At 43.8% G+C, this 27,940-nt stretch overlaps 4 protein-coding genes across 6 annotated transcripts in view; 2 read left to right on the forward strand and 2 right to left on the reverse strand.

Moving 5' to 3' along the window:
* Window positions 1-898: 898 nt before the first annotated feature.
* On the forward strand, window positions 899-5,145 carry alg5 (ALG5 dolichyl-phosphate beta-glucosyltransferase). The gene is made up of 10 exons (XM_035625701.2): window positions 899-1,205; window positions 1,663-1,831; window positions 2,227-2,273; window positions 2,513-2,581; window positions 2,725-2,817; window positions 2,923-3,036; window positions 3,138-3,197; window positions 3,284-3,435; window positions 4,059-4,144; window positions 4,538-5,145. The coding sequence occupies exons 1-10, from the start codon at window positions 1,143-1,145 to the stop codon at window positions 4,651-4,653; spliced, it is 969 nt and encodes a 322-aa protein (XP_035481594.1). The 5' UTR covers window positions 899-1,142; the 3' UTR covers window positions 4,654-5,145.
* A 3,008-nt stretch (window positions 5,146-8,153) lies between these two features.
* Window positions 8,154-14,668, forward strand: smad9 (SMAD family member 9). 2 transcript variants are annotated; one of them, XM_035625698.2, is made up of 8 exons: window positions 8,154-8,367; window positions 10,246-10,802; window positions 11,406-11,621; window positions 11,905-12,159; window positions 12,316-12,426; window positions 12,756-12,977; window positions 13,685-13,941; window positions 14,094-14,668. In XM_035625698.2, the coding sequence occupies exons 2-8, from the start codon at window positions 10,607-10,609 to the stop codon at window positions 14,235-14,237; spliced, it is 1,401 nt and encodes a 466-aa protein (XP_035481591.2). In that variant the 5' UTR covers window positions 8,154-8,367; window positions 10,246-10,606; the 3' UTR covers window positions 14,238-14,668. The 2 variants fall into 2 exon arrangements, with proteins under 2 accessions (XP_035481591.2, XP_035481593.2); XM_035625700.2 differs by having other exon boundaries at window positions 8,156-8,367; window positions 12,319-12,426.
* Window positions 14,669-14,747: 79 nt separating this feature from the next.
* LOC118300872 (regulatory factor X-associated protein) lies at window positions 14,748-17,711 on the reverse strand. The gene is made up of 3 exons (XM_035625702.2): window positions 16,987-17,711; window positions 16,442-16,552; window positions 14,748-15,473 (listed from the first exon to the last, which is right to left on the reverse strand). The coding sequence occupies exons 1-3, from the start codon at window positions 17,410-17,412 to the stop codon at window positions 15,369-15,371; spliced, it is 642 nt and encodes a 213-aa protein (XP_035481595.1). The 5' UTR covers window positions 17,413-17,711; the 3' UTR covers window positions 14,748-15,368.
* A 3,497-nt stretch (window positions 17,712-21,208) lies between these two features.
* Window positions 21,209-27,940, reverse strand: part of LOC118301392 (serine/threonine-protein kinase DCLK1) — a 42,041-nt gene continuing 35,309 nt past the window's right edge. For both annotated transcript variants that reach the window (XM_035626868.2, XM_035626870.2), the window contains 10 exons: window positions 27,409-27,581; window positions 26,919-27,038; window positions 25,467-25,613; window positions 24,046-24,179; window positions 23,755-23,832; window positions 23,516-23,612; window positions 23,343-23,423; window positions 23,133-23,246; window positions 22,817-22,890; window positions 21,209-21,396 (listed from right to left, as the gene is read on the reverse strand). In XM_035626868.2, the coding sequence (XP_035482761.1) occupies window positions 21,339-21,396; window positions 22,817-22,890; window positions 23,133-23,246; window positions 23,343-23,423; window positions 23,516-23,612; window positions 23,755-23,832; window positions 24,046-24,179; window positions 25,467-25,613; window positions 26,919-27,038; window positions 27,409-27,581 (1,076 nt within the window). In that variant the 3' untranslated portion in view covers window positions 21,209-21,338. The remainder of the gene's footprint in view (window positions 21,397-22,816; window positions 22,891-23,132; window positions 23,247-23,342; window positions 23,424-23,515; window positions 23,613-23,754; window positions 23,833-24,045; window positions 24,180-25,466; window positions 25,614-26,918; window positions 27,039-27,408; window positions 27,582-27,940) is intronic.

Consider the following 27,940-nt stretch of genomic DNA (forward strand, 5'->3'; position numbering starts at 1 on the left):
GCATCCCTGTCACACGTCTGCTGCAGTTGCTTTTGTTTCTTGATTTTGATGCTCGCCACTTCCGTCCACAGACTCTCGGCTCTGAGCCATGGCAACTGACACGAGAAACTGAAAGGACAGGGCTCTTTCGTTACTTTTTGTTACTTTTCGTTACTTTGGTTACATTTCGTTACTTTTGTCACATTAATTATGTTTAGTTACTTTCGTTATTTTTCGGTACTTTTCGTTATTTTCGTGACTTTTCTTACTTTTAGTTACTGTCATTACCTTTCGTTACTTTAGTTACTTTTCGTCACTATAGTTACTTTAGTTACTTTTCTTTACTTTTCGCTACTTTAGCTACTTTTGTTACTTTAGTACCTGCGCCATGTCTGGGTCGTACCTGCGGTGTGTCGTTCCTCGGCCCTGGCAATTTGGTCTTTTACCGGCCCAATTTCAGAATGGGGTGATATCTTCTTTATAATTGCAAATATCAGGCTCGTGAGATTATGGCACCGGCAGCATGCGGCGCACTTACAGGCTTTCATAATTAAATAATACACACACTGAAGCAATTCATAAAACGTTCAAATAAACCACCATGGCACCATCTCGGAATAGATTGGAAATGTATATGCTCTCATATCTTTGTTGAACGTGACACTCAAATACAGATTACTGTACTCGGGAACAACAGGTATACCACACAGGCTTCAGATAATCTCCTGTAGCCTAAAGAAAGTTCGTTTATACTGTTCATTATTAATTCAATAAGTACAAGCAAGCAACCAAGCAAGACTGCAGAAGTCGACAAACAAAAGAAAGGCGTCGTTCCCACCCCTGTCCTCTAGGTGGCACTGTAGGATTCGCTTCAGGCTGCCAAGGGGCCGCCCGGTGCTCTCTTACCTCGTACTGATGATGTGTCGAATCGTGTCACTTCCTTGTCCCCGTCGTGTTCAGTTGTGATTGGAAGTGGAGTTCACTGAAATGCCCACAGAGTAATGCAGCTACGAGAGCTTGTTATTTAGTGCTGCCACCGTCTAAACGATATATCTTCTTTTTTTTGGTAAACCCTGGGAAGCCGGAGCACAGGCTCCACAGACGCGCGAGCTAGCTGTGTAGCTAGGCGGTCTGTCATTGGCTGCTGGGAAACTTATGGAAACATGGATTTCCTCTGTGATATAGTCCAAGCTCTGCTCGCATTGGCAGCTCTAGGTTTCATTGTGGTAAGTCGTTATGATAATGAGTTATTGTTGTGTTGGCAGCGATCTGTCGCAGCTTGGTTTGGTATCTGTCATGTGAAGCAGAAGCTGTCCTGATTCATTTCCTGTTTGGACCACTGTGGACTTCTCTCTCTGTGCACTTTTCCCATGTTAGTTGTCCTTTGTCAATGTCTTAACTATCTCTTTGCGTCTGTTTATGAAGCCCAACCTCGAGTTAGCACTGAGGGGGACATCATTTAAAATGCCCCAGAGCAGCTGCAAGAGAAGATAATTTCTTAAAAGCAGTTAAACCTACCTTGATTTACTTAAAACAACATGAAGATAACACGCTTGTCCAAAAATGCTGCCCTTTATTCATCTGGTAAAAAGAAGAAGAAGAAGAAGAAGAAGAAGAAGAAATACACCTGTGTTCTAAATACTGGAAGGCAGGGGTAACAAGAGTGCCACTCTCCATTTACAGGTGCTCATTGTTGCACATGTCACCGCGGAGATGGTGAACCTGACACGCCACGAGAAGGAGAAACACTTCCTCACCGCCTCAGGGGAGAAGGAGATGTTCCCCAGCCTGCACGATCCCCATTCCAGGGAGCTCTCTGTGGTGATCCCAGCCTACCAGGAGGAGCTCCGCAGTGAGTGGTGGGAGGGGGGTACAACCATGCTTCGGTCAGGCTCCTCTGTTACCTGTGCAGTGGCAGACATTACCCACTGAAGTCCACACAGCATTCAACTTGACTTGAATGGGGACTTAGCAACACTATGTTGGATGATATCTGTGTAATTGCATTACATGACACATTTACAGGATAAAAGCTGTGAAAGGATATCGGACCCATAAGCCAACTGATAACTTTGTTTGCTGCTTTGTAAATAATAACTGCACCATTTACTTTGTGTTGATGTTGGTGAATTGTGGACCATCCGTTGACTATCACAGTTGTGCAGGTTGGTGCTGTTTTACATGGTTTGCCTTGAACCGGCAGAAGGTTTGAGACTCTAATGTGAGTGTGATTGTGTGTCATGGCAGTGCCTGTGATGTTGGATGAAGCTATGGAGTACTTGGAAAACAGACAGGTAAGTGCTCAGCCTCATACGGGCAGTGTTCAGTTAAATCCTTACCTTAACGTAATTGTTGTAAAAGCTGCACAAGTATTTTTACTGACATAAGAAAAGCATTTTTATTATCCTCTGTAAAGGAAATGAAAGAAAACGTTTAAGGCATGCTGTTATTCTCAAATGGGTCAGTAGGTGGCAGCATTCAACTCTAAATGTGTCTGTGGTGAAACAACTCTGTTTTTTTTTCCTTACTGCAGAAACAAAACCCATCTTTTACCTATGAGGTCGTTGTGGTTGATGATGGCAGCAAAGACAAAACCACAGAGGTGATCATTTTTTTATTCCTTTTATTTGAGAATGTGACCAAGCACATTTTTTCTCGGCTCACTTTTGCTTCTTAAGCATTTCAAAGTGATGGCCGCAGAGGTTTGTGTTGTGAGTTGAGAACACTGTTGTGATGTCTTGCCAGGTTGCTTTGCGGTACACTAGGAAGTATGGTGCAGATAAAGTGCGGGTGCTGACGCTGGTAAAGAACAGGGGCAAAGGAGGAGCTGTGCGGATGGTGAGACGCTCAAATTACAGTATGTCTGATATCAGCAGCACAAAAGCAATAGATAGGAGTTTCATTTGTATTGATTTGTATTTTTTTTCTCTGTCTCGTTTGAAGGGAATGCTCAGTTCCAGAGGTAAAGTCATTCTGATGGCCGACGCTGACGGAGCCACAAAGTTTTCTGACATTGACAAAGTGGAGGCTGGACTTAAAGACCTTAACCCAAAACCGGTGAGGCTGTGCTCAGTTTTATTTGTTGCCTCTTACATACCTGTATCAATAGAAGGCGGTTAGAATATGACCATTCTTGAAATCCCTCTATGTACATTTAGGAGAATATGGGCATTTCCTGTGGTTCCAGAGCTCACCTGGAGCAAGAGTCTGTCGCTCAGGTAATTGTCTTGACTGGAGTCCAGTGTGTTGTACAGTATTGTCTTTTTAACCATGAAGTAACCTCTGTTGTCTCTTTGCAACACAGCGATCCATGTTTCGCTCATTACTCATGTATGGCTTTCACTTCCTGGTGTGGTTCTTCTGCGTGAGAGGCATCAGCGACACTCAGTGCGGCTTCAAGCTTTTCACACGTGAGGCTGCACTCAAGACCTTCTCTTCTCTCCATGTGGAGCGATGGTAAGGTCTTCTGCTCCACCACGGAAATGTCATGAATTCGTATAATGGCACAGTTTTGTGTGACAGCTTGGTGCTGCCACCATGAAAAAAATGTAATGTGATTATGGCGGGACTGGCAGCAACTCACTGTTGTAGTTTTATGCCTTGTAAATCTGTTAATCTGTTGATGCCGCATCTTTGTGAATTAAGGTTTACTAAGAATCTATCTGTAACTTGTTTCAGAAAGAAATCAAGCAATTTTCTATGATATTATAGACAGTATCATGCCTATCAGAAGTTTGAAACTGCCTTCATAGTCTGACTAGTCAACAAAGAGGGGGAATAAAAACATTTCTAAAAGTGGAAAGCCATGATGGCACCAAACTCTATGGACCAATTAAAAAAAGATGGCGAGTAAAGGAAGATTTCAATCAACCTGACCTACACAGTCCTGAGAAAAGGTCTGATCAGGCCACATGTGGCATCGTTTTGATCCAAGTCAGAAGGTTTTATCTGATCAGATATTGTCAACATCCTACAAATCTGACCCAGCAGTTGATGCTACTTCACAGTTTTGGTCACCGAGGATTGTTGGACACCCTTAGGTCACTGTAAACATGTGTACGCTCTCTTTCTTTTCACAGGGCTTTCGATGTGGAGCTCCTGTATATTGCCCAGTGTTTTAAAATCCCCATAGCAGAGGTGGCAGTCAACTGGACTGAAATAGAAGGTAGGTTTTTTTTGATGGAATATGTGCACACGTGTGCTACATATTTGTAGTTCTATAAATATCTCTGCTGGGTGTGTTTGCAAGCCTGTGATTGACTTTTATCTTCTTGTTATATTGTCCGCAATCATATATCGTTGTAGGAGTTCAAACTCACCCATCTTTGTGGTTTTTACTTTCTTCAAAGATTTTCTTTTTTCTTGTCTGTTTTCTTTTCCTCTTTCTTTTTTGACTGTAACAAATTTAAAATGACTGTTGCATTCCTTAGCCTAGTACAGCTGTGATTCTTTATTTTCTCATGACACATTTGCATGGCCTAACTGCATGAGATGTCGGCAAACAAGCATGTTTCCATTATTTGTCCCTTTTAAAGTGCCTGTGCGTTTGCTCCGCCAGGGTCCAAGCTGGTCCCGTTCTGGAGCTGGCTGCAGATGGGTCGAGACCTGATCTTCATTCGCCTGCGCTACTTCACCGGAGCCTGGAAACTGGAGTCACCGCATAAGACTGACTAGCCTATCACACAGGCCCTGGTATCCTAGAGACAGCCTATGATAGGGCCATCGAACCTTTCGATGAGGTGGGATCAACAACCGTGTCCATCGTACACTGTAATCCACATCAAAGAATACAGAGTACAGTGAGATACTTTCTTCTCCGGTCCAATAGTCACTGGAGGAGAAGAAGTGAAGACACAGTTGACGGTTCCTCGTGGTCCTGCCTTTTTTAAAATTTCGGATGTTGGCTTGTGATGGCCACTGTTACACGCACATTTCTGTCACCACGGCTTACAGAATGTCCGTATGAATAATCCGTTTACTGAGTTACTTCATGTTTATTTTGTGGCCAATCAGTTGTAAGTCACAAACGTGGAGGATCTGATAATCAGAAAATTGTTAAATGAGGTTTTCGAAAGGGAGAGATTGTTTTTTGTTTTTTTTGAGGAAACATGGTAGTGGGGTGATGGGTTGAATGACTTGAACTAAAATAAAAAGAAGTCAATGTTTGATGCTTTGAAAGTCATTATTAACCTGACTAGTGCTGCAACAATTAGTCAATAGACAGAAAAGACTGTTTTGATAAATGATACATCATTTAAGGTTTATTTTTTTAAAGCGGAAAATACCAAATATTTTATGATTCCTGGATCTTTAATGGCCAATTAAGCGGGTAAATTATCATCAGATTAGTTAATAAGTAAAGTCGCCCAACTATTAACAGTGAACAAATGGTTTGTAAAAAAGTTGACCTCTTTAGCTTCCCTGCGACCGTGGGAGGATGTTTGAGAGTCAATGAGTGACAACGGCAAAAGAACGACCTGAGGCCGTGTAATATCTCTGTTCATACTATACTGTGAGATCTTTCATTTTGTATTTGTCGAAAAGCCTCGCTTGCAGAGTTCTGGACCAGTCGGGAGCCAAGCCTGATAAGAACTTTTTTTTGTAACCGAACCTGTTAAACAGTGATAACGTGAAACTTTGGTAGGATGTGTTGTGACCTCTTGTCAGTCCGCGTCCTGTGTCTTTGCTCTTTGTCACCCTGCTATTGTTGACATTTTGCTGCAAAGCTTTTAACAGATGCCCCTTTATCTTAATACAGAGGCTGCACAGTCATTGACAAAGCATAACCTCGGGTCACTGGTTCTGAGATTACCACAGGGTCTCTATCATTACAGAGAATACTCGGGTCAGGAAGATGTCTATTTAATATAAGTGGTAGAATTCGCCAGGATCTGACTTGATTTACAGGTTAATTTATCTGGAATATAAATAGATGTAAAGGCTAAATTCCTGAAAGTAAGTTACCAGGGATCTGTTTGGGGAGGCGGTATCATGAGATTGTTTTTTTTCCTTGAAAATTGAAGAGAGCATAAAAAATCCCTGGATATTAATTGCCAAAAATCATCCCTTTTTTTCCTGTTTCCTATGCCCCATATATATTGACATCTTGGAAAATGTCAATTTGCAATTTTTTTTGCAGTCGTAGTGAATGAAGCTTCTTCACAGTGCTGCCTTCTTATGGGAGCCTGAGGTCTACATGGTTCCTGCTGATGCGGATGTCTCTGGGGCCCCTCGGAGCCCCCAGGGAGAGCATCCTGTTTGTGCTCTGCCTCTGTCTGCAACACAACAAGAGACACAGGCGGCGACGAGCCATGACACGGCTGCGCCTTCACAGTTTCCTGACGCGGTGAAAATGTGACAAATTAAAGATTTGCAGTGTAGGTGGAAGGAAATTAATGCAATTTTTTTCACTTTAATTTCTGTGTGATGCCAAAATTGATGCTTGAATTAAAAAGAAACCGCTTTATTGATGGACATGACAGATGTTCTGCAGGTGTGAATTAAAATAATAAACCAGACTTATTTCTCATCAAATATTTCTCTATAGTTATTTCTAAAGGACCCTTTTTCACTGGGACCTTCCCTGAGGCCCCTGGGACCAGACATCCTGGGCTTCGACAGACTTCCACCTCTTCGGGACACAGCGGCATCTTTGAGGACCCACCTGGTGATTGGCTGGTAAAATACATATATGTATATCTATATATATATACACATATAGATATGTATATATCTATATGTATATATATGCTATATCATACGGTTTTAGCAATGATCCCCGAGGAGGTTTCACTTTGTGCCCGGAGTATTGTTACGTTCCGCAGCAGTTGCTGTAAACTGTGAAAATGTCAAACTTGTAGACTCACTGTCGCCAGCCGGGGCTTGCGTCATTAACTGGACCAGTCACGGCACTCCCAATACAGGATCGTATCCATCCGCGTGTGCCTCCCTACAATAGATAATTGAGAGGAAAGAGGCACGCACGCACGCACACACACACACACACACACACACACACACTGACTGTTGTATTTGTCAATATAGAGTGAGACTGCGGATTGTCCCTCCTGCAGGCGACTTTCTATTGTCCCATTATTTAGGGCCACAGGTGTAGGGGCTTGTGCACGTGCAGGCGAGCACATATAAGAGAAAAATTGAGTTATTGATTTTTTGTTTTTTACTTGGTTGCAGTTGCAAATAACCTGTCGTATAACTTCTAATAAAAAAAGTTATTGATATTAGACCAATCAAGCAAGGGATGGATGCATGACATCCACCATCTTATCCTTATATCACACATGTATAAATGTATTTATATCTTATTCATAGGCTAAATGTGCGGTACAAAGAAAAAGTCTGGGGGAAAAGAGGGAACAGGTGGGGTTGTTGTTCTTCCTCCGTTAGTTCAAACCGTGGAATACTCAAAAGCGGTTAGAGTGTGGATGATTCAGACTCAGGTGGCGTGCACACGGGAACACACGCACGCACGCGTCTGCGCGTGCACGCCGCTGCGAGGCCTGAATCTTTGAAATCCATGAAAGTCCTGGGAAAAGCTCCAGGAGTGGGGGGAGGCGGAGGGATCTCGCATGCAGGGCGCTGCGGTTCCAGCCAAGCTGACGCCGCCGAGGCTGTGTGGCGCTCGGTCGGAGCCGCTGCTGGAGGAGTGGAGGCTCCGGGCTCCACCGAACCTGCGTCAAGGTGTCTGCAGGGGACCGGGGCAAGACCGGAAGGCGACCTTTCACAATAAAGGCGGATGTGAGCGCGATGGATTGCTGGCCTGGGTGTGTAAGTGTGCCAAATTAAACACAGAATATTGAAACGTTGTAATCATTCTAAGCCATGTTTATGGTTGTTGTACTCTTTTTTTTGATAAATATATTTCAAAATTATTAGCACATTTTAACATAAAAATGTGCATATCAAAAAATATAATACTCTGTTTGACTAATTCATAAGTTGTCGATTATTCTTCAAATGTGACATCTCAGAAGACGCAATATAACCATATAAGGAGCTGAAAAATCTATATTCTGCAGTGTAAAAAAAAATATTAGAGAACATAATACTTTATTTTCCACATTCAACTGGTTTACTTGCCCCCTGTCTTTTATATAACAAATGAACCACGCACCTGTCATTCACTGTGTGTTCGCTTCCCCTGCCACACTGCATGACAATGTACTGTTTATTAACAAAGCTTTAATTTGAAATCTGCAACCGGATGCAGTTGATTTATTGAGACCGGCTTGACGCGTTAACGTCAACACATGCTCGCAGACACAAACACATACACCTTCGCTGCCTCATCAGTGTGCCGGCTCGACCTGCAGACAGGGGATCTGTCTCACGCACCGGACTGTCTGCGGTGCACTTGTTACCACGACAGAGGTGAGAATTTTTTTTTAGTTTCATTTACTGTATGTATTTACATCTCCAGAAATGATTGTTTTTGGCACACACGCCTATATGTTGTTGTGAGTTTGTTGCATTGATCAATATTTAAAATTGGTGCTAAATACCCTTTGCCCAGCTGGCACTGTTTTACAACTTATTGTGGGATACATATTCTAACATCAGTATAATTATTATATAGTGAGATGACTGCTTTAATAAAGTGTGGTCTTGTAGGTGAGAATTTATGAAAAATCAATTGCAATACTTCAATTTAAGAAACATCAATGGTACAGTAATGAGGATATACTCTTTGGTGCATGCGTCTGATTGACCGGTTCGGGTTCTGCCTGTAACAAACTATGACAATAATGAATGTTGATGCCATGACAATAATGAATGTTGATGCCAAGTTCCCAGCCAAGGTGAGTGGCTATTGGGTTAAACTGCACAGCCCCGGATTTTGTCGCGGCACAAATGAGCGGTTGTAGTCGTAGTAAAGGAAGCTGGCGTGTTTACTTTTTTGGGCAGGGGGTGTCCTGGTGATAAAGCATTAGGTAATTAGCCTATCTGAGGCTGCAGACTCAGTGACGCCAGGCTCCACGAAGCGGCGGCGCGCTGATGGCGCATCCAGCGCGTGTGCGCTGTTTCCGTCACTGTGCAAAGCGCCGCGGTCTTGTCCGGTTTGTCTGCGCCGGTGAAGGTGACTTACACCGAGTGACCACTCCACTTATCACCCGCGCACATTTTAACAACTAATTCTAATTGAAAAGGGCACACGGTTCAAACATTGTTCCCGTTGTGTCTTCTACATCAGAGAGATTGGTTGTCCAATAATCCTAAAACTGCGGTTCATCTTTGTAAAGTCTTTTCCTGCCAAGATGTTGGTTTTTTTTTCAATCTACATCAGGCATGCATTCACAGTACAGACCAGAGAGAGAGAGAGAGAGTAAACGAGCAGATATAATCTGACACGCAAGGAGAAGTACAGTACAACAACAACAAAAACGTGTTCTCCCGGCGCATGTGTAATGCTCATGTGCCGCAGGACGTTGCGCCACATCAGATGAAATAAGCTGATCGACACAACAAACTCACCGTGGCGTCTCAGACATGATATATACTGACTGTCAGTGCAGGAGTATCTGAGAAAAGACTGAGGCATCAGTGGTACTGGAGTGATGTGCACCGAGAATGCCTCTGATTGAAGTAAAACACAATGGAATTGAGTGAATATTTAATATCCCTTTTTTATATATTGTCCATACTTTATTGATTTCATACCCATTTCCAAATAGATTTCTCGATGGACAGAGAGATGCAGACACAAACCCAGGGAGCTCTCTCTCTCTCTCTCTCTCTCTCTCTCTCTCTCTCCCTCTGTCTGTCTCTCTGTCTGCCTCCCTCCCTCTCCCCCTCCTATCCTGTGATGTGTTCTGGCCAGACAGTATGGCTCCTGGGCGTCAGTGGCATGATCATAGAAAACAGAGGCCAGAGAGGACATTCCTCATTGCTGGTGGATCTAAGAAAATGAGCCTGGCCTATCTTGCCCCGCACTCTCTCACTCTCAGTCAGACAGTTTTGGTTCAGGTCTCGTTTTCCTCCACGGAGAAAGAAGAAGAGTCATCAGTGTGATGCAGACGTGCTCTCAGTGCTGAAGCAGCCTCCTTATCACGGAGAGACTTCTCTGATGGCCAGATCATTAAAATGAGCAGAGTTTGGTAACGTGGTGTCCAGTCTTTAATTCCATCACTCCAGTCCAGTTCATCACATTAGTAACTCCCTTCTCTACTTAACCTCTGAACTCCTTCTCTAACCGTTTTGGGTTCAATTAGCAGTTAATTCTGTCTTTTTTCTCTCTCTCTCTCTTGCCAGGTGATTGGAACTTGACCTGGATTTCTGGCTGCGTGAGGAATAGCCTTTATACTACTGGAGGTTTTCAAAAAAACCAAGGGCTGCCGGATCCCTTCTGTGCCAACACAGAGAGGAGATTTAGGGTTTGTGCTGCACTGGCGGGAATCCAACTCCTCCAGCAGCACTGCTCGGAAGTAGCAGCGGAACACCAAGAAAAAGAAAACAGAAAAGGCCTCTGTTTACAGAGACTCTACCTCGCTACCTCAATTATCCCTACCTCTGCTCCTTTTCTGTCCTGGCTACTCATTTGCCTGTCCCGAGGGGAACTTTTATCTCGTCAACATCACCCATCAGCCCATCTCGCCTATTTATTCATCTCAAAATGAACTCCTCAAACTCCATTACATCCCTGTTCTCCTTCACCAGCCCGGCTGTGAAGCGCCTGCTCGGCTGGAAGCAAGGCGACGAGGAGGAGAAGTGGGCGGAAAAGGCCGTGGACTCTCTGGTGAAGAAACTCAAGAAGAAGAAAGGGGCAATGGAGGAGTTGGAGAGGGCACTCAGCTGCCCCGGGCAGCCCAGTGAGTATCACAGTGTCCTGCGCGCAGCAGTCTGGAGAGGATTTACGGGACGAGAAATGTTTTTTGGCTTTAATATTTGACTGTTTCTTGTGCAAAACATGATACTTTAGCTTTCTGGACCTCTAAACATTAAGGAAATGAAACAAGAATCAATCTCTTTGGTGGACAAGTAATGCTTTATGTTATGGGTCCGAAGTTAAAAATGTTGGGGGACAGACGTCTCTTGTCAATGTGTTCTTGCACAAGACCTGAAACCAATTCTAAAGAAACTATATTTTGAACAGCCCTAAAAAAATTCACATCAGAAACATTATAATTATACTCGTCTCATTATATTGTGTTGAAAACGTGATAAAATGAAATCTTATTTAGAGTCTTGTACATAAGCCGAACATATACAGTAATAAATACAAAAGTACAGCAGACTTAATCCTCATCTTACAGCATTTTCCGAGTGCACTAGAGGTAGTAACTCTTTGGGAAATGCTTTTCATACAAGACAAAGTGTTAAGAGCAGTTTGACAATGGCCTCAGCACAATAAAGGCTTCAAACAACACAATGGACTATTCTGTGAAGCTGCCGTTTCATTTGAAATCCTCCAGGCAAGTGTGTGACGATTCCCCGGTCGCTGGACGGCAGGTTGCAGGTGTCCCACAGGAAGGGTCTGCCCCATGTCATCTACTGCCGGGTGTGGCGCTGGCCCGACCTGCAGTCCCACCACGAGCTGAAAGCCCTGGACTGCTGCGAGTTCCCGTTCGGCTCCAAGCAGAAGGACATCTGCGTCAACCCCTACCACTACAGGCGCGTGGAGACTCCTGGTACGCACGTCAGCAAAGAATAGCGTCTAACCTAGTTTTACAGAGTGAGGTAATTGTTGACATTTTTATACGGCAGCTGTAAAGCCTTTATGGGTTCTCAAATGGTGGCAGGACATGTGATCCAATGCAGCGTCCCCAAGCCCAAGAGGATTTGTAGTAATATGATCTATCATAAGAGCAATTTGCAACTTGCTCCGTGTCTCCCTTTGTCTTTTTTTTTTTTTTTTTTGTTTTTTTGCGCCCTCTTTACTTTCCTCTTTCCTTTCCCTCGTCTCCTCCTCAGTGTTGCCGCCAGTTCTGGTCCCACGCCACAGCGAGTTCAACCCGCAACACAGTTTACTGGCGAAGTTCAGGAACGCCTCTCTGCACAGCGAGCCTCTGATGCCCCAGAACGCCACTTACCCGGACTCCTTCCCTCCGCTGCCCTGCTCCGCCTTCTCCTCCACCTCTTCCTCCCTCGGCCAGTCTCCCGCCTCACAGAGTTACCCCAACTCCCCCAACAGCTCCGCAGAGCCTGGCAGCCCGTATCACATCGCAGGTAGGGAGCCGAGACGAGCAAGTCGACCCGTTCAAAACATCTATCTGTCACGAAAGGCGGCGGCAGGTTTAGATGCACCTCAGCGGCTCAATGTCAAGTCTCGTGAGTGTGTGTGTGCGCGCATGAAGCGGTGATTTGTGACATGCTTTTTCCCAGCAGAGACTCCCCCGCCTCCGTACAGCATGATGGAGACAAGTCCTCCAGAGGATGTGAAGCCCAGCAACTCCACAGGAACCACTAAACTTACTTTTTCTGCTCCACACACAGGTAACCTCAGTTCAAATAAGCAGATGTAAATAGAAACTAGACGTGTACAAAATAAGTAGTGGGTGTATATGTGTGTGTATTAGATGGTAGGAGAGTGTCAATTGAGACTCAATTCTGAGGCATTGATTCCTTCATATCCGTAATATCTCTGCTTGTATTAGCCACCGCGCATAATGTTGCAAATCAATGGCAGGACGCTTTGTGACAGATTTATGGATTTGTAGGCTTTTTTACATCAATGTGATAAAGTATTTAAAATTCAATAGAGCATAGGATGGAACGTGTTCTTGGCTTCCAAGTCAGCCCGCCTCCTTCTCCCGTGTTCCTAGATTTACGGCCTGTTTGCTACGAGGAACCGGAGTACTGGTGTTCCATAGCTTACTACGAGCTCAACAACCGAGTGGGGGAGACTTTCCACGCGTCGTCCCGCAGCGTCTTGGTGGACGGCTTCACGGACCCGTCCAACAACAAGAACCGCTTCTGCCTCGGCCTGCTGTCCAACGTCAACCGCAATTCCACCATTGAACACACACGGAGGCACATAGGCAAAGGTAGGCTGGTGGACTCGTGCCACTCCTGCTTATCTGTACACACTCTTTTGCGTAACTTGGGTTTTTTGTGTGTGTGTGTGTGTGTGTGAACGGCACCCAGCATACATTAGGTCAGAGCAAAAACCGGGGGAAAGATTGTTTGCCAAAATGAATCGCACATTTTTTTTTAACAAAAACACCACTCAGCTTGTCTTCCTGTGCTGGATCCCTCAGGCCACATAGTGTTTTTTCTCTTCTTTTTTTTCTCATGGTGAATAAGCAAGCCTGCTTTTGTTGGACAGACATCAAGAGTCTGTGTGGGTTACAGTTAATCTTTGCACTGTGAGGATGTGTGTGGTTTCGAATGATAGGGGTGACACAAAGGGTTTGAGGGAATTTGGTCCCCAAGTCACAGACACTACTGACACGACTCAGACATTCCTCATTTACAAGCAAAGATGCCCTTGTGGTTTTTTCCCTCTGGCAGAATGTGAGAAGAATGCAGCCTTTGCAGTTTGTGAAACGTCAAGAGACTGAATATGTTTATCTTTGATTATGTGTTTGCAGCACTTTTTGTCTGGCTGGATGAGTTTTGTTTTCACGCTCTTTTGACACGCCGTGACATTTCAGCGTTTGTATTTGCATCACAGTCAAAGAACTTTGTTTTGTTTCTAGACATTCGAGTGTGTCATCATGACTTTTTGGATCTTCTCCTCCACCCCCCTCAGGCTTACACCTGTACTACGTGGGCGGCGAGGTGTACGCCGAGTGTCTGAGCGACAGCAGCATCTTCGTCCAGAGCCGCAACTGCAATTTCCAGCACGGCTTCCACGCCACCACCGTGTGCAAGATCCCCAGCGGCTGCAGCCTCAAGATCTTTAACAACCAGCTGTTTGCGCAGCTCCTCGCCCAGTCCGTCAACCACGGCTTCGAGGTCGTCTACGAGCTCACGAAGATGTGCACCATTCGAATGAGCTTTGTCAAGGTACTGAGCCTCCTTCGAAGCATGATTACACCGTGGGGGATATGTTTGGACTGCAGTCGCCTGAAGTCATGTTTAGCATGTCAAATCCCACTGTACCCGAATTAACTCCCATTAAATGTATTAATCGTTTACGGTTTGTGTCCTCTCCTCAGGGCTGGGGTGCTGAATACCACCGTCAAGATGTGACCAGCACCCCCTGCTGGATCGAGGTGCACCTGCACGGGCCCCTGCAGTGGCTGGACAAGGTGCTCACACAGATGGGCTCCCCGCACAATCCCATCTCCTCGGTGTCATAACACACAATCACACTTTTCAGTGTGGGCTCTTCGCACAGGTAGTCGTAGATTCTGTACGCTCCTCTCTGTCCCGTGCTCCCTCTCTAGACACCTTGCTCCAAATTTGAAAAAAAAAAACCAAAACTAATGTTACCGGCTTTGTCGAACCGTGCAGCAGAACTGAAAGATGCGTAGAATTGAAATTTATTCAGCTAATTTAAAATGTAGTTAAAATGATCAAGTGCTCTTTATTTTCAGTATGATGATGCATTTATCTTCTGTTTTCATCGGGACATGTCAACTGCACTCCAAGACGAGAGAAATTGGGATTTGTAGGTACAAGACTGTAGTATGTATTGTGTTGTATTGTAAGTGTTGACAAAATGTTTGACGTTGTGTACTGGTTGTTTTTTCTTCATTCCATTAAAGTGTTTTGTGTTTTTTTTCTTTAAGCATCTTTTTAAGATCTGAATATATATGCCTTTTTCCTCACATTAAGGAAAACAAATATCACCTAAAGATAAGGAGACATTTTTCAATGTTAGCACCATCATTTTATTATTTAAATACACTTCATCTTTAAAACACAAGAAAAACATACACGACACTACTTCTTCCTGCCATTTTTCAATACACTTTGAATTAAGCGATTGTGAAATGATCTCAGAAAAGGCATGATTTAAAAAATGCTGGGTAAAAGACATGTCCTGAGACTCGCTTGACTAAAAAGAGGCTACAGAAATGCATTACACAAACCGACCAAAGGAAAACCACATAAACATAAATTACACAAGATGAAAAAGGATGAAAGCACTGCACAAATAACACTAACACGAAGAAAGAATCTAGAATTGTTTGAAAAGACAAGATCAAATTAAGTTCAGGACTATACTATACTAACAAAGTCTTCAAGTCAAGTCTCCATATAAATAAGAGAGAGGGGGTTTGATGGTGTTAACCAAAATGTAAAATGTAATTATATTTTATAAACAGCACCAGACATGTTTTGGTTCACATCAGCTCAGTTCAGTCCATGTCCCTCCCATGCCTTCAGCCTATGATGGGTGTGTGAGGAGGTTCATATTAACAGCATATGGTTACTATAAATATTAACACATCTAAGGCCAGTGTGTTTGCATTGACCGGCCGCTGTCAGCAACCCTGGAACTGCCCCTGCGATTGGCTGCGGTTCTGTGTGGCCAGGAGCTGCTGCTGCTGCTGCAGGAAACTGATCACCTCTGGACTTCGGAGGAGCGACTGAAGGGGACACACACACACATTAAAATTTCAGTGTTAAATGCGACAACAATAATATTTCCGTACACACTTTACTGTCTTGTTCTGCCTTAACAGGGAAGAGAGCTTTTCTGCTGTGCATGGCAACATCACAGGTTCTAATACAAGAGAGAAAGACAGGAGAATGAAAAGCATTGGAGGGGCAACGTATAACCTGAGTGCACGCTGCACTGTATATAACCCAGGCAATGCTAACGTTTTTATATTAATAATGTTATTTCACGATGAATTCCTCATGATTTAATTTATGCCAAATTATGTTGCATTACTGGTTAATCTAAATAAACGGTAGATCATATCCTTAATGTAATTTGTTGTAAAAGATATACAATGTCATTTTCTGAGTTAATTATTTTTTGTTCTATACAAGCTTGAGTTCGTGTCTATAGTCCATGACATTTTTCTGCCTTCTTTGTCACCATGTGAGGGGGAATAGTTTCCTGAGCATTATAAGAGTTCTATCGTCTCTTTAGTCATATGATGTGCAGAGATATCTTAAGAAATGTGTTTCTCTGACCATATCTTTAACTGATAAACTCCAAAAGTTTATCAATAGTCAATAATCCCAAATTTGGTGAGAATGCGCCATGGGTTAATTAGTACACGTGAAAACAACAATAAAACTATAATAATAAGGACAATCATATACACATGGGTGACAATAAAAGGGAAATGCTGAGTAATGAGAGGAGGAAGAGGAAAAATAAGAAACACTTCCTTACAAGAAGGGGGCATTTTCATTGGATGTTTGTGGTGGCCCCCCTTTTTTTTGGAGGAACATTTTAAACTATCGTTCACTTTAATTTTCCACTCTTGTGTAGTTGTATTCAGGCACGATCAGTTTTTTAAACTATCGTTCACTTTAATTTTCCACTCTTGTGTAGTTGTATTCAGGCACGATCAGTGAACCGGACCCCCCTGGGACTCACCAGCCTCTTCTGGTTGAGGACCTGCTCGATCAGGGACGGTCTGGCTGGTCGGTCCCCCACCGCACCCAGACGCTGTTTGTTCACAGACACAGGACGCTCTTCGGAGTTTTCCTGGTAACCACAAGAACAAGAACAACAACAGAGACAGAAACAACCAATTATCTGGGGGTGTTTTGAATAGGGTTTCCCGAATATTACACAGTATTTCCTTTCTATTGCGCATTTTCAATTTCTTTAGCCTTTTCTGTCCCGCGTGGTTTTGCCTTACTCTTACTTTGGCACTATTTGGAATTTATTTATTGTATATATCAGTTATCTTATGTTTTGTTTTGTACTATTGCACCGTGGGTCCGGCTTTTCAATTCCTCTGTATGTCTGGAACAATATTGCAGGAATTGACAAGAAAGTTGACTTGACTGAGATTCAGATGAGTCAGGAACTACAGCGCCAGTGAGCCAAACGAGTCGAGAGTGTGATCTGCACTACAACAAGTCGAGGTTGACAGGTCATGATGCGTTCAAATGCTCTATGGAGCTCAGCCTCACGTCAATCTTCCCACTGGACATGGCCTGGTCACTCTTCTTCTTCTTGTACTTGTCCTTGTACATCTTGTTGCGGTGCTTCTTGCACATCCACGGCTTGCGCTGCTTGGCCACCTGCGTCGTGGTCTCCGTGCAGCCCTCGTAGGTGCACTGCTTGGGGGCGTTGTCGCCCTCCGACGTGTCCTCGTCGTTGAGCTCCTCCGGGCTGGCGGCGCCGTCCCGGGGGTCCGAGGTGTCCAGCATGTCGCTCTCCTCGTCCAGGTCGTCCATGTCGTACGAGGAGGCGTTGTTGTTGTCCGGTTCGTGCGGCGTTATCACATTCCTGCTGTCGACCACGCCGCCTTTGCTCACGTAGTACCGCTGTCCGTCTTTGGTGAGCAGGAGAGTGGAGTCCTTGTTGGCCGAGGCCGAGCCGTCATCTTCGCTCATGACTGCGGGGAACGACGACAACCACAACAGCAGCAGCAGCAGCAGCGGTAGTAGAAGTAGAAGTAGCAGCTAGCTAGCTAGCTAGCTAAGTACCATCCCAGTTAGCTCACGTTAGCAAATGCGGCTATATGTCAACATGTCCCCACCCAGTTGTTTTTTACAACGGTAGGTGTGTCTCTGCTCTGTTGTCATAAATACGATATGATTTTGGCGATAATTAATAATTGTTATAATACTATTTGTAGCCGCCTACCCGTGATACTTCCATAGGTCGCTGCGAGGAATCTTCTTCTTCTACCCCGCTGCGGTTCTATTCCAGTCCCTTACACTGCCCCCTGGTGGTCAAACCAACAAATGCAGGCTGATCACAATGAGCCTTCTTTTTTGTTTTGATGATGATGACGATGATATCAAACAATGTTGGAGCAACGACATTATTCATTTAAAACAATAATTATCACGCTCTGGTTAGGATTTGTTCCCTTATTAGTGAAAGTCCTGCTTTCACAATTTAATTTCAGTAAAAATACTAAATAGCAACAAAATCCCAAGTAGAAATATTCATACTCATATTAGTTATCATATCATATCATTGGATTATTATTGCTGTTACATTTATTTTTCCGTTTTACTGCGGAGATTTTTTTAAATGTTTACCTATATAGCTGAGTAGCTAAATCTATAAATGGTAGACTGTTTATAAGCTTGTCATGAGTTTTCTATGTGAAATCTGTATCTTTAAGTTACTTATAGTTGTCAGATAAATGTAAAAAAAATCACATGAGTGCAGAGGTGTAATGTTGCAGAATTAGATGGAAGTTCTCGAGTGAAGTACCACAAATTCCACAGTAAGTGTACTTATATTCCACCACTGGCAACAGAATATGTAGATTATAACCTAAAAGGAGAAATGATAGATGCATCAAAATATCGATATGTTTTGACGACTCTTATTATGAGTAATAATAATCAGTTAACAGTACCGAGCTGTGCATTAGTTCAATTTTAATTCAGGCATGAAAGGAGGACACTAAAATGACAGGATGCTTTTTAAAAGTTTGAAAAGTTCAACATTTGACAAAGGTAAAGCTCGGATAACTGTTGTACTTGAATCTAAGCTGTACCTTGTGCTGCCATTCTTGTGTGTGTGTGTGTGTGTTCGTGCGTGTGTATGTGTGTAATGGACACGAGGTAGCCAAAAACTATTTTACCATGAATAAATGGGCCAGAGAAAGTTCCCTCTACTCCATCATCCCACCTGTGTGCTGAGCACCTTCCGTGTCAAATACAGAAAGAATCTGGCTCCCACTTCTCTGGCCACAACTGTTGTGGGATTTATACCAATATATCAAGTACACCCTCTAGTCAAGTGGCCCTCAGCAGATAACGGTTAAAAATAGCGAAAAGAAAAAGCATCAGTGGCACGATGTGTTTGATAGGAAAAATTTACAACTAAATAGAAATGTATTCAGCAAACTCAGAGATGACTGCAAAGCCACTGAACTCTGCCGATTGGACGTTTTGAAAACTGACACTATCTAAACACAATCAAATCATATTGAAGCTCTACAAGAAACACAGACAATTTGCTTTTGGAACATATTTTAATTATTACTATTATTATTGATTGACCATTGTTGCACAGAGGTACAGGCATTGGTATTGCAACAGATTGTAACACCTTGGTGCAGCTGTGAGAGCACTTTGGTAAACCCATGTGCTGGAGAGTGTTTCCTTCAACAGCACGACAAATTCATACTGATTGGGTCAATATGACGGCACGTTACTGTATATGTGTGATGATGGGGGATAAGTACAGAAATGTATAGACACGCGTGACGACTGCAGGGAGAAAATCTGCACACACAAAAAACACATAACAAAATCTTTCACTCCCCTGGCTTCTCCTCTTTTCTTTATTTTATTTTTTTAAATCTCACATCAGTAACTGGAAATTCCTTTGCTTTTACAGAGGACGTAGCATCATTCCCAGAGTCTGACAAGAAGCGAAAATGCTTTTCTCATTTTCCTCTTGTCTGTGTAGATTCATCTAATTGGTAAAACATCAGGTTGAAACAGTCTCCTTCAACTCAACTGTTTCAGTTCATCCTGATCATCTCCTCTAGATCATTTTTTTTCCTTTTGCTGACACATGTATGATTGATGTGGGGTTTTTTTTACAGTTCCTCATAGACTAACTGCTAGTAAAGAAATATACTGTATTGTGAACTATCAAAATAAATAAAGTCATGTTATTTACATAACATATAAACAATACCTCATCACTAAACTGTTTTTTTTTTCAAATATAAGAATAGGCTACTGTATGTCTGTCATGCTTTCATCTGAAGAAATGAAGCCATGAATGAGGTTGTACAGAGCTGAAATTAATCCTTCTACCTGTACTGCTGCTGGTTCTCCGGCATCCATATCGACTTTCTGTCAGACCCGTCTGACTGCACCTAAGTCAGCAGTGCTTTGTGCAAAGAGCCAGTCCTCCTGAACTGTATAAATGTGTACTTTTACTACTGAAAACATTTCTCCAAAGCCATACAAATGGTACACCTGGGTTGCAACAACTTCACTTCCCTTTACTGCTGGAGTATGTGGAGGAAATATGCCTTTAGAGTTGGAAAATAAAATGTAAACAAGGCTCCATATTGTGTGCATGAGCATCACAAAATAACACGATTTAATGTGAAGTGCATGTCCGAATGGTGGTGGAAAATGTGCGCGTTGAGCAGAGAATTGTTCAAATGTTGAGTTTGCTACACAAGGACCCGAATTTATCTGCATTTTGTGTATAAAGATGTGATGAATGAAGCAGTTCACAAAGTTACAAGGACCAATCCGATGCACCATTATAGTCTTAAAAGCAGTCTGTGTAAATTGTAAACTGTAATACTGCAATCCAACGTTACAGGAAGGCAATGCCAATACTGTGTTTTTGCACAGGATAATAGCACAATTGCTGTCGTTGACCTGTTTCTGTCATTTACCTTTTTCAGTGAACACTGGTTTTAACAGATTTTGTAAGCAAAAAACCCCCTTTCTCTACATACTCTACCTCTCATTTACCAAAGATACACTGTTCATCAAGTCTACTGTCGCATACCCCACAATTTCTGAGCTCTACTTCTACACACTTCCGTTAGTTTAATTCCACAAAGCTCATAGGACAAGTAAAAAAGAACTTATCCTCAATGAAAAAAGAAGGTACATACTAAAAAAATGCAGTAAATAAAGAATGAATAAATAAGGTTCAATAAAACATGAACATTAGTCCATATTCTCATATTGCCTTTTAGAGCCGCTCCACCGTAAGGAAGTCTCCATGTTGAGCCCGGATCATAACTGAAAGGTCAACAATATACTGTTGCCCTTTCTCGCTCCTTGAACCCTGTAACATGTGCTCAGGTGAGAGAACGTTAAAAATAAGTCAAACAAAAAGTTTTGTAACCTCGTTCTGTCTTCCCTCCTCCTCATGATCCCTGTTTCTTGTTGCCTCTTTAGTCTTTCTCGACCATCGTTTTCTTGTCTCCACCCTTTGATCGATCTCTCCCCCAGGTTTGGAAAGATGGATTCAGGGAAGATTAAAGTTCTCTTTTGTTTTCCCACCGTAGTTTTTTCCCCATTCACCCCCAGCCTTAGATGAGAGGGTGTGGGTGAGCTGCCGTCTCCTCCTCCACCTCCTCTCTAGAAGGGCGAGTTGGGGGAGCAGACAGTGCTGGCTGAGCTGATGGAGATGTCATCAGAGTCCGATGGGAGGCTGGGGCTCGGGGAAGGGTCCGGGCAAGTGTCAGGGGTCAGAGAGGGAGGGGCCATGGGCAGACCAGGGAGGCAACTGGGAGGCTCCGCCCGTGGTATTATTGTCATCGATGTTGTTACTGGCGTCACCGTCGACATCATCTGCAAATGCAGTGGCTTCACATCCGGGTGGCGTCCTCGTCGGAGAACCTGCCCCTCCTTATCAAGAGGGGTGGCCTGAATGAGGGAGGCACATGAGAACATCGTGATTAGATCCTGCGATGCAAGGGATCCAGTCGCACAGCGGCTAGCCCAGTATGGAGGACCAGGAGAGCATCACCTTGAGTTATTAACTGATATTTAAATGGACAGATAAAAGAGGGATTAACAAAAATATTACATTAATGAAGTGTTTTTTTTAACTAGATACAATTAAAATACTATAAGTATATAGAGGAGAAGACAGAAATCAAATCAGCGTCCATTTTGCATTTCCGTGGTTTGTCTGTTTTTAATAAAAAATAAGAAAGAACATTATTTAAAAATTAAAATCGGTAAGCGAATAAAACCACATTAATCTCTCGTATACACTTGATTTGTTTCCTGCCTCTGTTGATTTTCTACATATCAGAAAATCCAGTACACTGTTGTGCTGTAATTGTTAGTTGTCACAGTAGCCACTGTCCAACAAAAGTTATGCAGTCCCATTTAAATGAAAATGGCATTTTAACCTACACTAATCATAGTGTAGGTAATTATAGGGAGGCAATTAAGTCTAAAATGGAAAAGTCAGTGGAAGCTGAATAGGCATATCAAAGTGGAACTAGTTTTCCACTGTAATTTCTATCTCTATTGCATTAAACAGCATTTTTTCTGAATGAGTTATTTGAATAAATGAGATGTTTTAGTTTAATAGATATAGTTTAATAAAAAAGAATTGCTTCTCATCTCTTTTTTTAATGATACACTAATACTGGTGCATGCATCCATTTGTAACAAATTATTCTATGTCTGTTATTAATTCCTCTTATCAAAGTCCAGTTAATGTGAAAATCCGCCAATGAATGGCTTCATAACTTGAAACCTTCATAACCATGAATCTCTTGGTCTTCCCATAAATCAGTGGATAAAGTGACACAACAGGGGGCAGTGGGAGCTGAACAGGGAGCGCTGGTGTAAGTGGAGGCAGAGCATCACATCAAGCAAAAGCAATCACTGAAATTCCTCGAGACAAGCAAGGGAACAGGGTCATTTCTTTGGAAAGGCGGCATTCACAAAGAAACAACGTAAAACAAAATGTGGATACTGGATACGTTGTCGGAGAGGCATTCACAAGGTGATCCACAGAAATGCAGGAGTCACTGACACACGGACACAACACAGACGACATGGCTTTTGCAAAAGACGGACAACAATGATGCAGGTACTGTACGAAAGCTGTTCTCGTAGCGAGCGGGGGATTAAAGGAAAGAATCAAAAAGCCAAGGACAACGGATCACAACGCAGGGACGACGTGAAGCTGTCAAAGCAGCAAGCAGTCAACAGGGCAGCACGCAGGGAGGGCATTCATTTCTGACACACTAGTTTTATTTTTTTATCTTTTCACGCTGGTTTGTGACCATCTACCCACTTGTGTCTCTATGGAAACCTGGCATACCTTATCCAGTACATGGCCGGGTGCTGGTAGAAATCCAACGACCCAGATCTCTGCATAGAAAAGCTGTCATCCAGCTGAATACAAAGAAAAACCAGCACAATCAATCTTAACACCAGTTCAGTGAGAGGGACATCAAAAGACACGGACTTCACGCAGAGAGTATCCGTCTGAAGACGCAGAGCGAATGAAGGAAAAAGACTCTGTCTCTCAGACCTCTGTAGAAATCACAGTCTCAGACATGTCAGTGTAATGAACCAAACCTACTAGTGGACGAGTTGGTTTATGGGTACTGGAGTTTCTAATAGTAGTGACTTACAGAGATGACCGACACTCCTGCAGTGGTGTCGTTGACCTTCGGGCTGGTGTTGAAGTGCTTCTTTATCTTCCCTGCTACTGACAACTGATGATCATTCTCACATAGCCCTTCATCCTGAATGGGAGGAGAGGGGGAAAAAAAACATCTAGAGTTTGTGGGGAAATATTGCAAGTGAATGAATGTGAGGGAGTCAACTGGCTCCATACTTACGGTGACCCAAGGGTGCTCGAGCACCTGGAGGGCAGAGTATCTCTGATCCACCTCCACCTCCAGCATAGATCGGATCAGCTCCTGCAGCACCAGGCAAACCATGGTGAGTTTTTCCATTCCCAACAAACATGCGTCTCCATTCACAATGCACACAAGCAGACGTGGATATTCACCATGGCTGTCTCCGACACGTTGTCCCAGTACGGTAGAGGGAATTCTAGCTGTCCCATTAGTATCTGATCGAACAGCACTTCTTGATCGTCACTGCTCCTGCGAACGAAACATTTACCTCCACGACTGAGTATTCGTTCGAGTTCACCAATACGGAAACAATACTTCAAGAGCGGCTTTTAAAAACGCAGCCGAAGAGAGAGAGAGAGGGGGGAAATTCACACGGCGGAGCTACTCTTACCCTCGGAAGGGTGGGAAACCACACAGCAGGATGTAGGTGATGACTCCAGCTGCCCAGATGTCCACCTTAAGGCCATAACTGCACAAAGCAAAAATAAATATGTTGATTTCATGGCAAAGATTGGGGAAAAGACAGGTTTTTTTGTAATGCAGAGCAGTGTTGTATAAGATTTCTTTGCAGTTCCTCTGTAACCAGCATCACAACTGCATGAAGACCCATATGTGAGCTGTGAAAGGAGTACGATGTTTGCAGTGATGAATGGTCAGTGTAAGAGCAAGTCCGCAGTCTTACCCTGTTTCTGCGATGATTTCAGGTGCTACATATGTCGGGGTCCCGCAGACGGTGTAGAGAGGTCCGTCCACCACAGTCGCCAAACCAAAGTCTCCCAGCTTCAGGCTTTTGCTGCCGTCTGCATGCTCATACACCTTAGCACAAATATACATATGATGAATGCTGTTAAATGTAGGATCCAGAATGGCTGCCGAATTATTCTGTCTCGGCTCTTTATTTTCATTGTCCCCAGGCTGAATCTGTGGGGCATTGGGCAAAAGTGGCAAGTGATACTTTTTCGCGAAACTGCCTTTTTTATTTTAATGGCCACTGGGAGGTGCCAGGGTGTGTCTTTAGCTAAAAAGAAGTAGACTGGTGTAGCATTTCAATATACTATACAAGTGTTTTTGTTATAGGGGCTGCACAAATTTTACAAACTATGACCTTAAAGCTGCTATAATCCATGTTTTTAAATATCAACAGCTGGTCAGATTACTACACGTCTGTGAAAGGGGACAATTATCTTTTTTTTAATTTCAAGACCCACAACTTTACTGTTGTGGTTGACTTGTTGCACGGTTCTCATCTGGGTCATCATTACTTAGCAATAGCTAATGTAATGTGCAGTAAGCAGCTACAGAGTCAGATAACGCTGACATGAATTGGTGGAGACCAAAACAGTGCTAAAAGGGTTGGCGAATACTGGATTATGAAAGTGTCGGAATACTTAAAAAGTAACGGTATAACAGAGAAACGACTCCAAAATGAATAGTGTCTGCTGGATGTTTTACCATTTCAGTCTTGGAGGTAATGCTAATGGTTTCATACATGTGTCAGGTGTACTATGTGTTTTGACCACATGCTACAAATATCCATATCAGGACCTTGGCCACTAAACACAGTGCATATAATAGTGAAGTTCACTGACAAGCCCACTCAACCTCAACACAACAGAGAAGGGGAGGATGAGCATAAGAAATACAAGAATTGAAGCTGCCACCTCAACTCAGCTTCGGTGAGTAGGGGTGAGAGTGGCAACACAGAGGCCAATCAAATATCTTTGGAGGGAAACATCTCTGAAGCCACTGCTGGCGAGAAAATCGGAGGAGCATGGTCCTCGCAATCATATGTTTCTAAAGGGGAGAGACTCGGGGTTGAGGAGAGGGCAAAGACGGGGACGAAGAAGAGCAGTCGACGTACGACAAGACAACGCGGAGGTCGACAGAAGGGAGGGCGACGGCGAGGAAGGGAGGGAACGCTCGAGGCTGGTGAAGGAGTGTGCGGGAGGTGGGAGGGCAACGGGGATGAGTCATCCTTTTGGCAGAGTGATATTACTGCGCCGTTCATTCAGAAAGGAGGGAGCTGAGAGACAGAGGAAGAGGGAGACGGCACTGCGGCATCATGTGTACAACACAGACACGTGGTGCTCGGCGCGAACTCACCAGCAGGTTCTCTGGTTTGATGTCTCTGTGCACAATGTTGAGGCTGTGGAGGTATTTGATGGCGCTGGCCAGATTGTAGAGCATGCCACTGGCGTCTCTCTCCGTGTACCTGTTGGCAGAGGTGATGGCGTCGAACAGATCTCCGCCCTGTGGACAGAAGGACGGACGGGGGGACGGTCAGTAAGGGGAACAATGTCACCAGAGTTTCTCTGGCGCTTTCACGCCGAGTGAGAACTTCGGCAGATTCGCTTCTTCGCAGTTGCTCATCTTTTCTGCTGGAAAAGGGATCCCGGCTAAGAAGTGGATTTAGTAACGAGGGTTTTTCGTCGGCTCAGCAGCTGGAGGCCTAAACGGTGTCCTCATTCCTCAACATCTCCTCCCCCCGTCTTGCATATTTCCCTTTCGTTTAAATTTTTTTCCCCTTTAATTCCGACTTTCTCCCAGGGTTTTTTCTTGGTCTGACTCAGTTTCTCATATTCTCTCCCCCTCTCTCCGTCTCCCCCTCTCTCACTGGACCAAGTGGAACAGAGGCTTAAAAAGGGTTTCTGTCTCTCCCTGCACAGACTCAGACACACTGTCAGCGTTCGACATGCACAGCAAGTTATTTCCAATATGAGAGCTGTCAAATCCCACAGCTCAGCCAATAAGCAACGCATTTGCACTTCACTGTACCTCCGGCTCACGGCCGAAAAAAGGAAGTGGACAGTCGGACGTTACACATCTCATTCCAAAACACACACACGCTGCTATAAGATCCTTTGCAGCGTCTGGTGTTGAAAAAAGTCTTTGTTGGTGTCATTCATTGAAACAGGAAAGGACCTCCACAAAACCGTTGCCTCAAAGTTGCATACACACTGTTGTATGTGATATAATATCAAACTTTTGGCTTCATATCTCGCACACATCCCATTCTAATCTGTCTCTCCCTCTCTCATTCCCTGTCATTCTCGCAGTGACTCTCTCCGCCTCATTCATCCACAGCCTCCCCTTGATCCTCCCACTTGGAGACGCTCACGCGTGCACACATTTCTCCCGCAGAATGCCTTCTCATCTATATTCTGTAGTACTCCACACAAGCAACACGAGCAGATGGATCACATTCCTGCCTCTTGAATTATGCACAAATATTTCTCGACACGGAGAATGAAGAATGTGAACACATGAGCGCTCCAGGGCAACAGACTTGGTTTTTGCTCGATTCCACACTGTGTGGCCGGTTGGAATTCATCACTGGCCTCGCTAGCTGAATGTTGCAGCCCCGTGTGTCTGCCGCCGAGTCCGCCTCCCTGCTCCTCTCCACCACTCGACAACTGGAGATAATGATCACCATCTCATATACATCTGTTATCAATCGGGTGAAGTATCTCAGCCTGCCCCTAACCAGAGTAGGCGATGCACAGCTTCATGGACAATAAGGAGGTAATTGCAGTACACAAACATGGGCACACACACCTTGACCAGCTCCATGACCAGGTAGAGTTCGTTGTAAGTGTCCACCTCCTCTATGAGCAGCACGATATTTGGATGCTTGACCCTGCGGAGGATGGCCACCTCGTTCTGGATCATGTGCTCCTGCAACAAGAATTGAAATCAATTTTACAGCCAAAGAGAAAAAAAAACCGAAGGAACATTGTCTTCACGAGTAACTTCATGTGAAGAGAGAAGAAAAATGTGTTCATGCATCAGCACAAAAAGTTGATTTAAATGAACTATTCGATGGAACTGAATTCACTTATGTAAGATTTGGATTGCACAGAGCTTTGATGTTCTCCTTAATTCTTAGTTATTCTTAGCTGTTTGTTAGTTCAATTGACGTGATGACTCGCTGTTAAAGATTGTTTTGCACTTCAGCAGTCTCCAACACAAGTACAATCAGAAGCACTACGTCTACTTGTGTGGGTTCAGTGCTCTTTTGCTCCGGGAGTCCCGTTTTTTTGTTTACCTTGCCTCTGCATTTGCCCTTGTTGATGATCTTCAGCGCGTACTCCCGTCCCGTGGAATGCTCCACGCATTCCCGGACCACTGCGAAGTTCCCGTCGCCCAACATGCGTCCCACCTTGTAACGGTCTGATAAGTAGGATGGCACAGCTGGAACCTCATCGACTAGAACCTCAGCTGCAGGGAGGAAGCACCAGGTTCAAAGCAGCCAAGGGACTGAATGGCAACCATTTCGGTGTTTTGGCCACTTTTTTTCAGACTGATAAGAATTGATTGTGTACACGCAGGTAACAGCATGAGCCATAGCATGGGCTGTGGCAACTACAGTGGCTAATAACTAGTTGATGCCTATGGGGCTGAATGGTGCGGTGGAACAGTGGTTAGCACCCCACAGCAAAACGGTTCTGGGTTTGAATCTGCCAGCTGGGGCCCTTGAATGCAAGTGTAGCTAATGGATGGATTGTTGATTAAAGAACAAAAATGGTGAACTTAATACAAATTGTGAAAAAGGGAATTTTAACATAAATAAATACAAA

This window comes from Scophthalmus maximus, chromosome 2 (assembly GCF_022379125.1).
Source record: "Scophthalmus maximus strain ysfricsl-2021 chromosome 2, ASM2237912v1, whole genome shotgun sequence".
Classification (NCBI taxonomy): Eukaryota; Metazoa; Chordata; class Actinopteri; order Pleuronectiformes; family Scophthalmidae; genus Scophthalmus; species Scophthalmus maximus.

Excerpts from the sequence above, each read along its gene's own strand:
- LOC118300872 (XM_035625702.2), bottom strand. The coding sequence starts at position 17,412 with ATGAGCGAAGATGACGGCTCGGCCTCGGCCAACAAGGACTCCACTCTC. Across the intron at positions 16,553-16,986 it reads TGTCCAGTGGGAAGATTGAC|GAAAACTCCGAAGAGCGTCC; the intron begins GTGAGGCTGAGC and ends TGTGGTTACCAG. Across the intron at positions 15,474-16,441 it reads TCCTCAACCAGAAGAGGCTG|TCGCTCCTCCGAAGTCCAGA; the intron begins GTGAGTCCCAGG and ends TGTCCCCTTCAG.
- smad9 (XM_035625698.2), top strand. The coding sequence starts at position 10,607 with ATGAACTCCTCAAACTCCATTACATCCCTGTTCTCCTTCACCAGCCCG. Across the intron at positions 11,622-11,904 it reads CAGGCGCGTGGAGACTCCTG|TGTTGCCGCCAGTTCTGGTC; the intron begins GTACGCACGTCA and ends TCTCCTCCTCAG. Across the intron at positions 12,427-12,755 it reads TTTTTCTGCTCCACACACAG|ATTTACGGCCTGTTTGCTAC; the intron begins GTAACCTCAGTT and ends CCGTGTTCCTAG.
- alg5 (XM_035625701.2), top strand. The coding sequence starts at position 1,143 with ATGGATTTCCTCTGTGATATAGTCCAAGCTCTGCTCGCATTGGCAGCT. Across the intron at positions 1,206-1,662 it reads CAGCTCTAGGTTTCATTGTG|GTGCTCATTGTTGCACATGT; the intron begins GTAAGTCGTTAT and ends CTCCATTTACAG. Across the intron at positions 2,818-2,922 it reads AAGGAGGAGCTGTGCGGATG|GGAATGCTCAGTTCCAGAGG; the intron begins GTGAGACGCTCA and ends TCTCGTTTGAAG.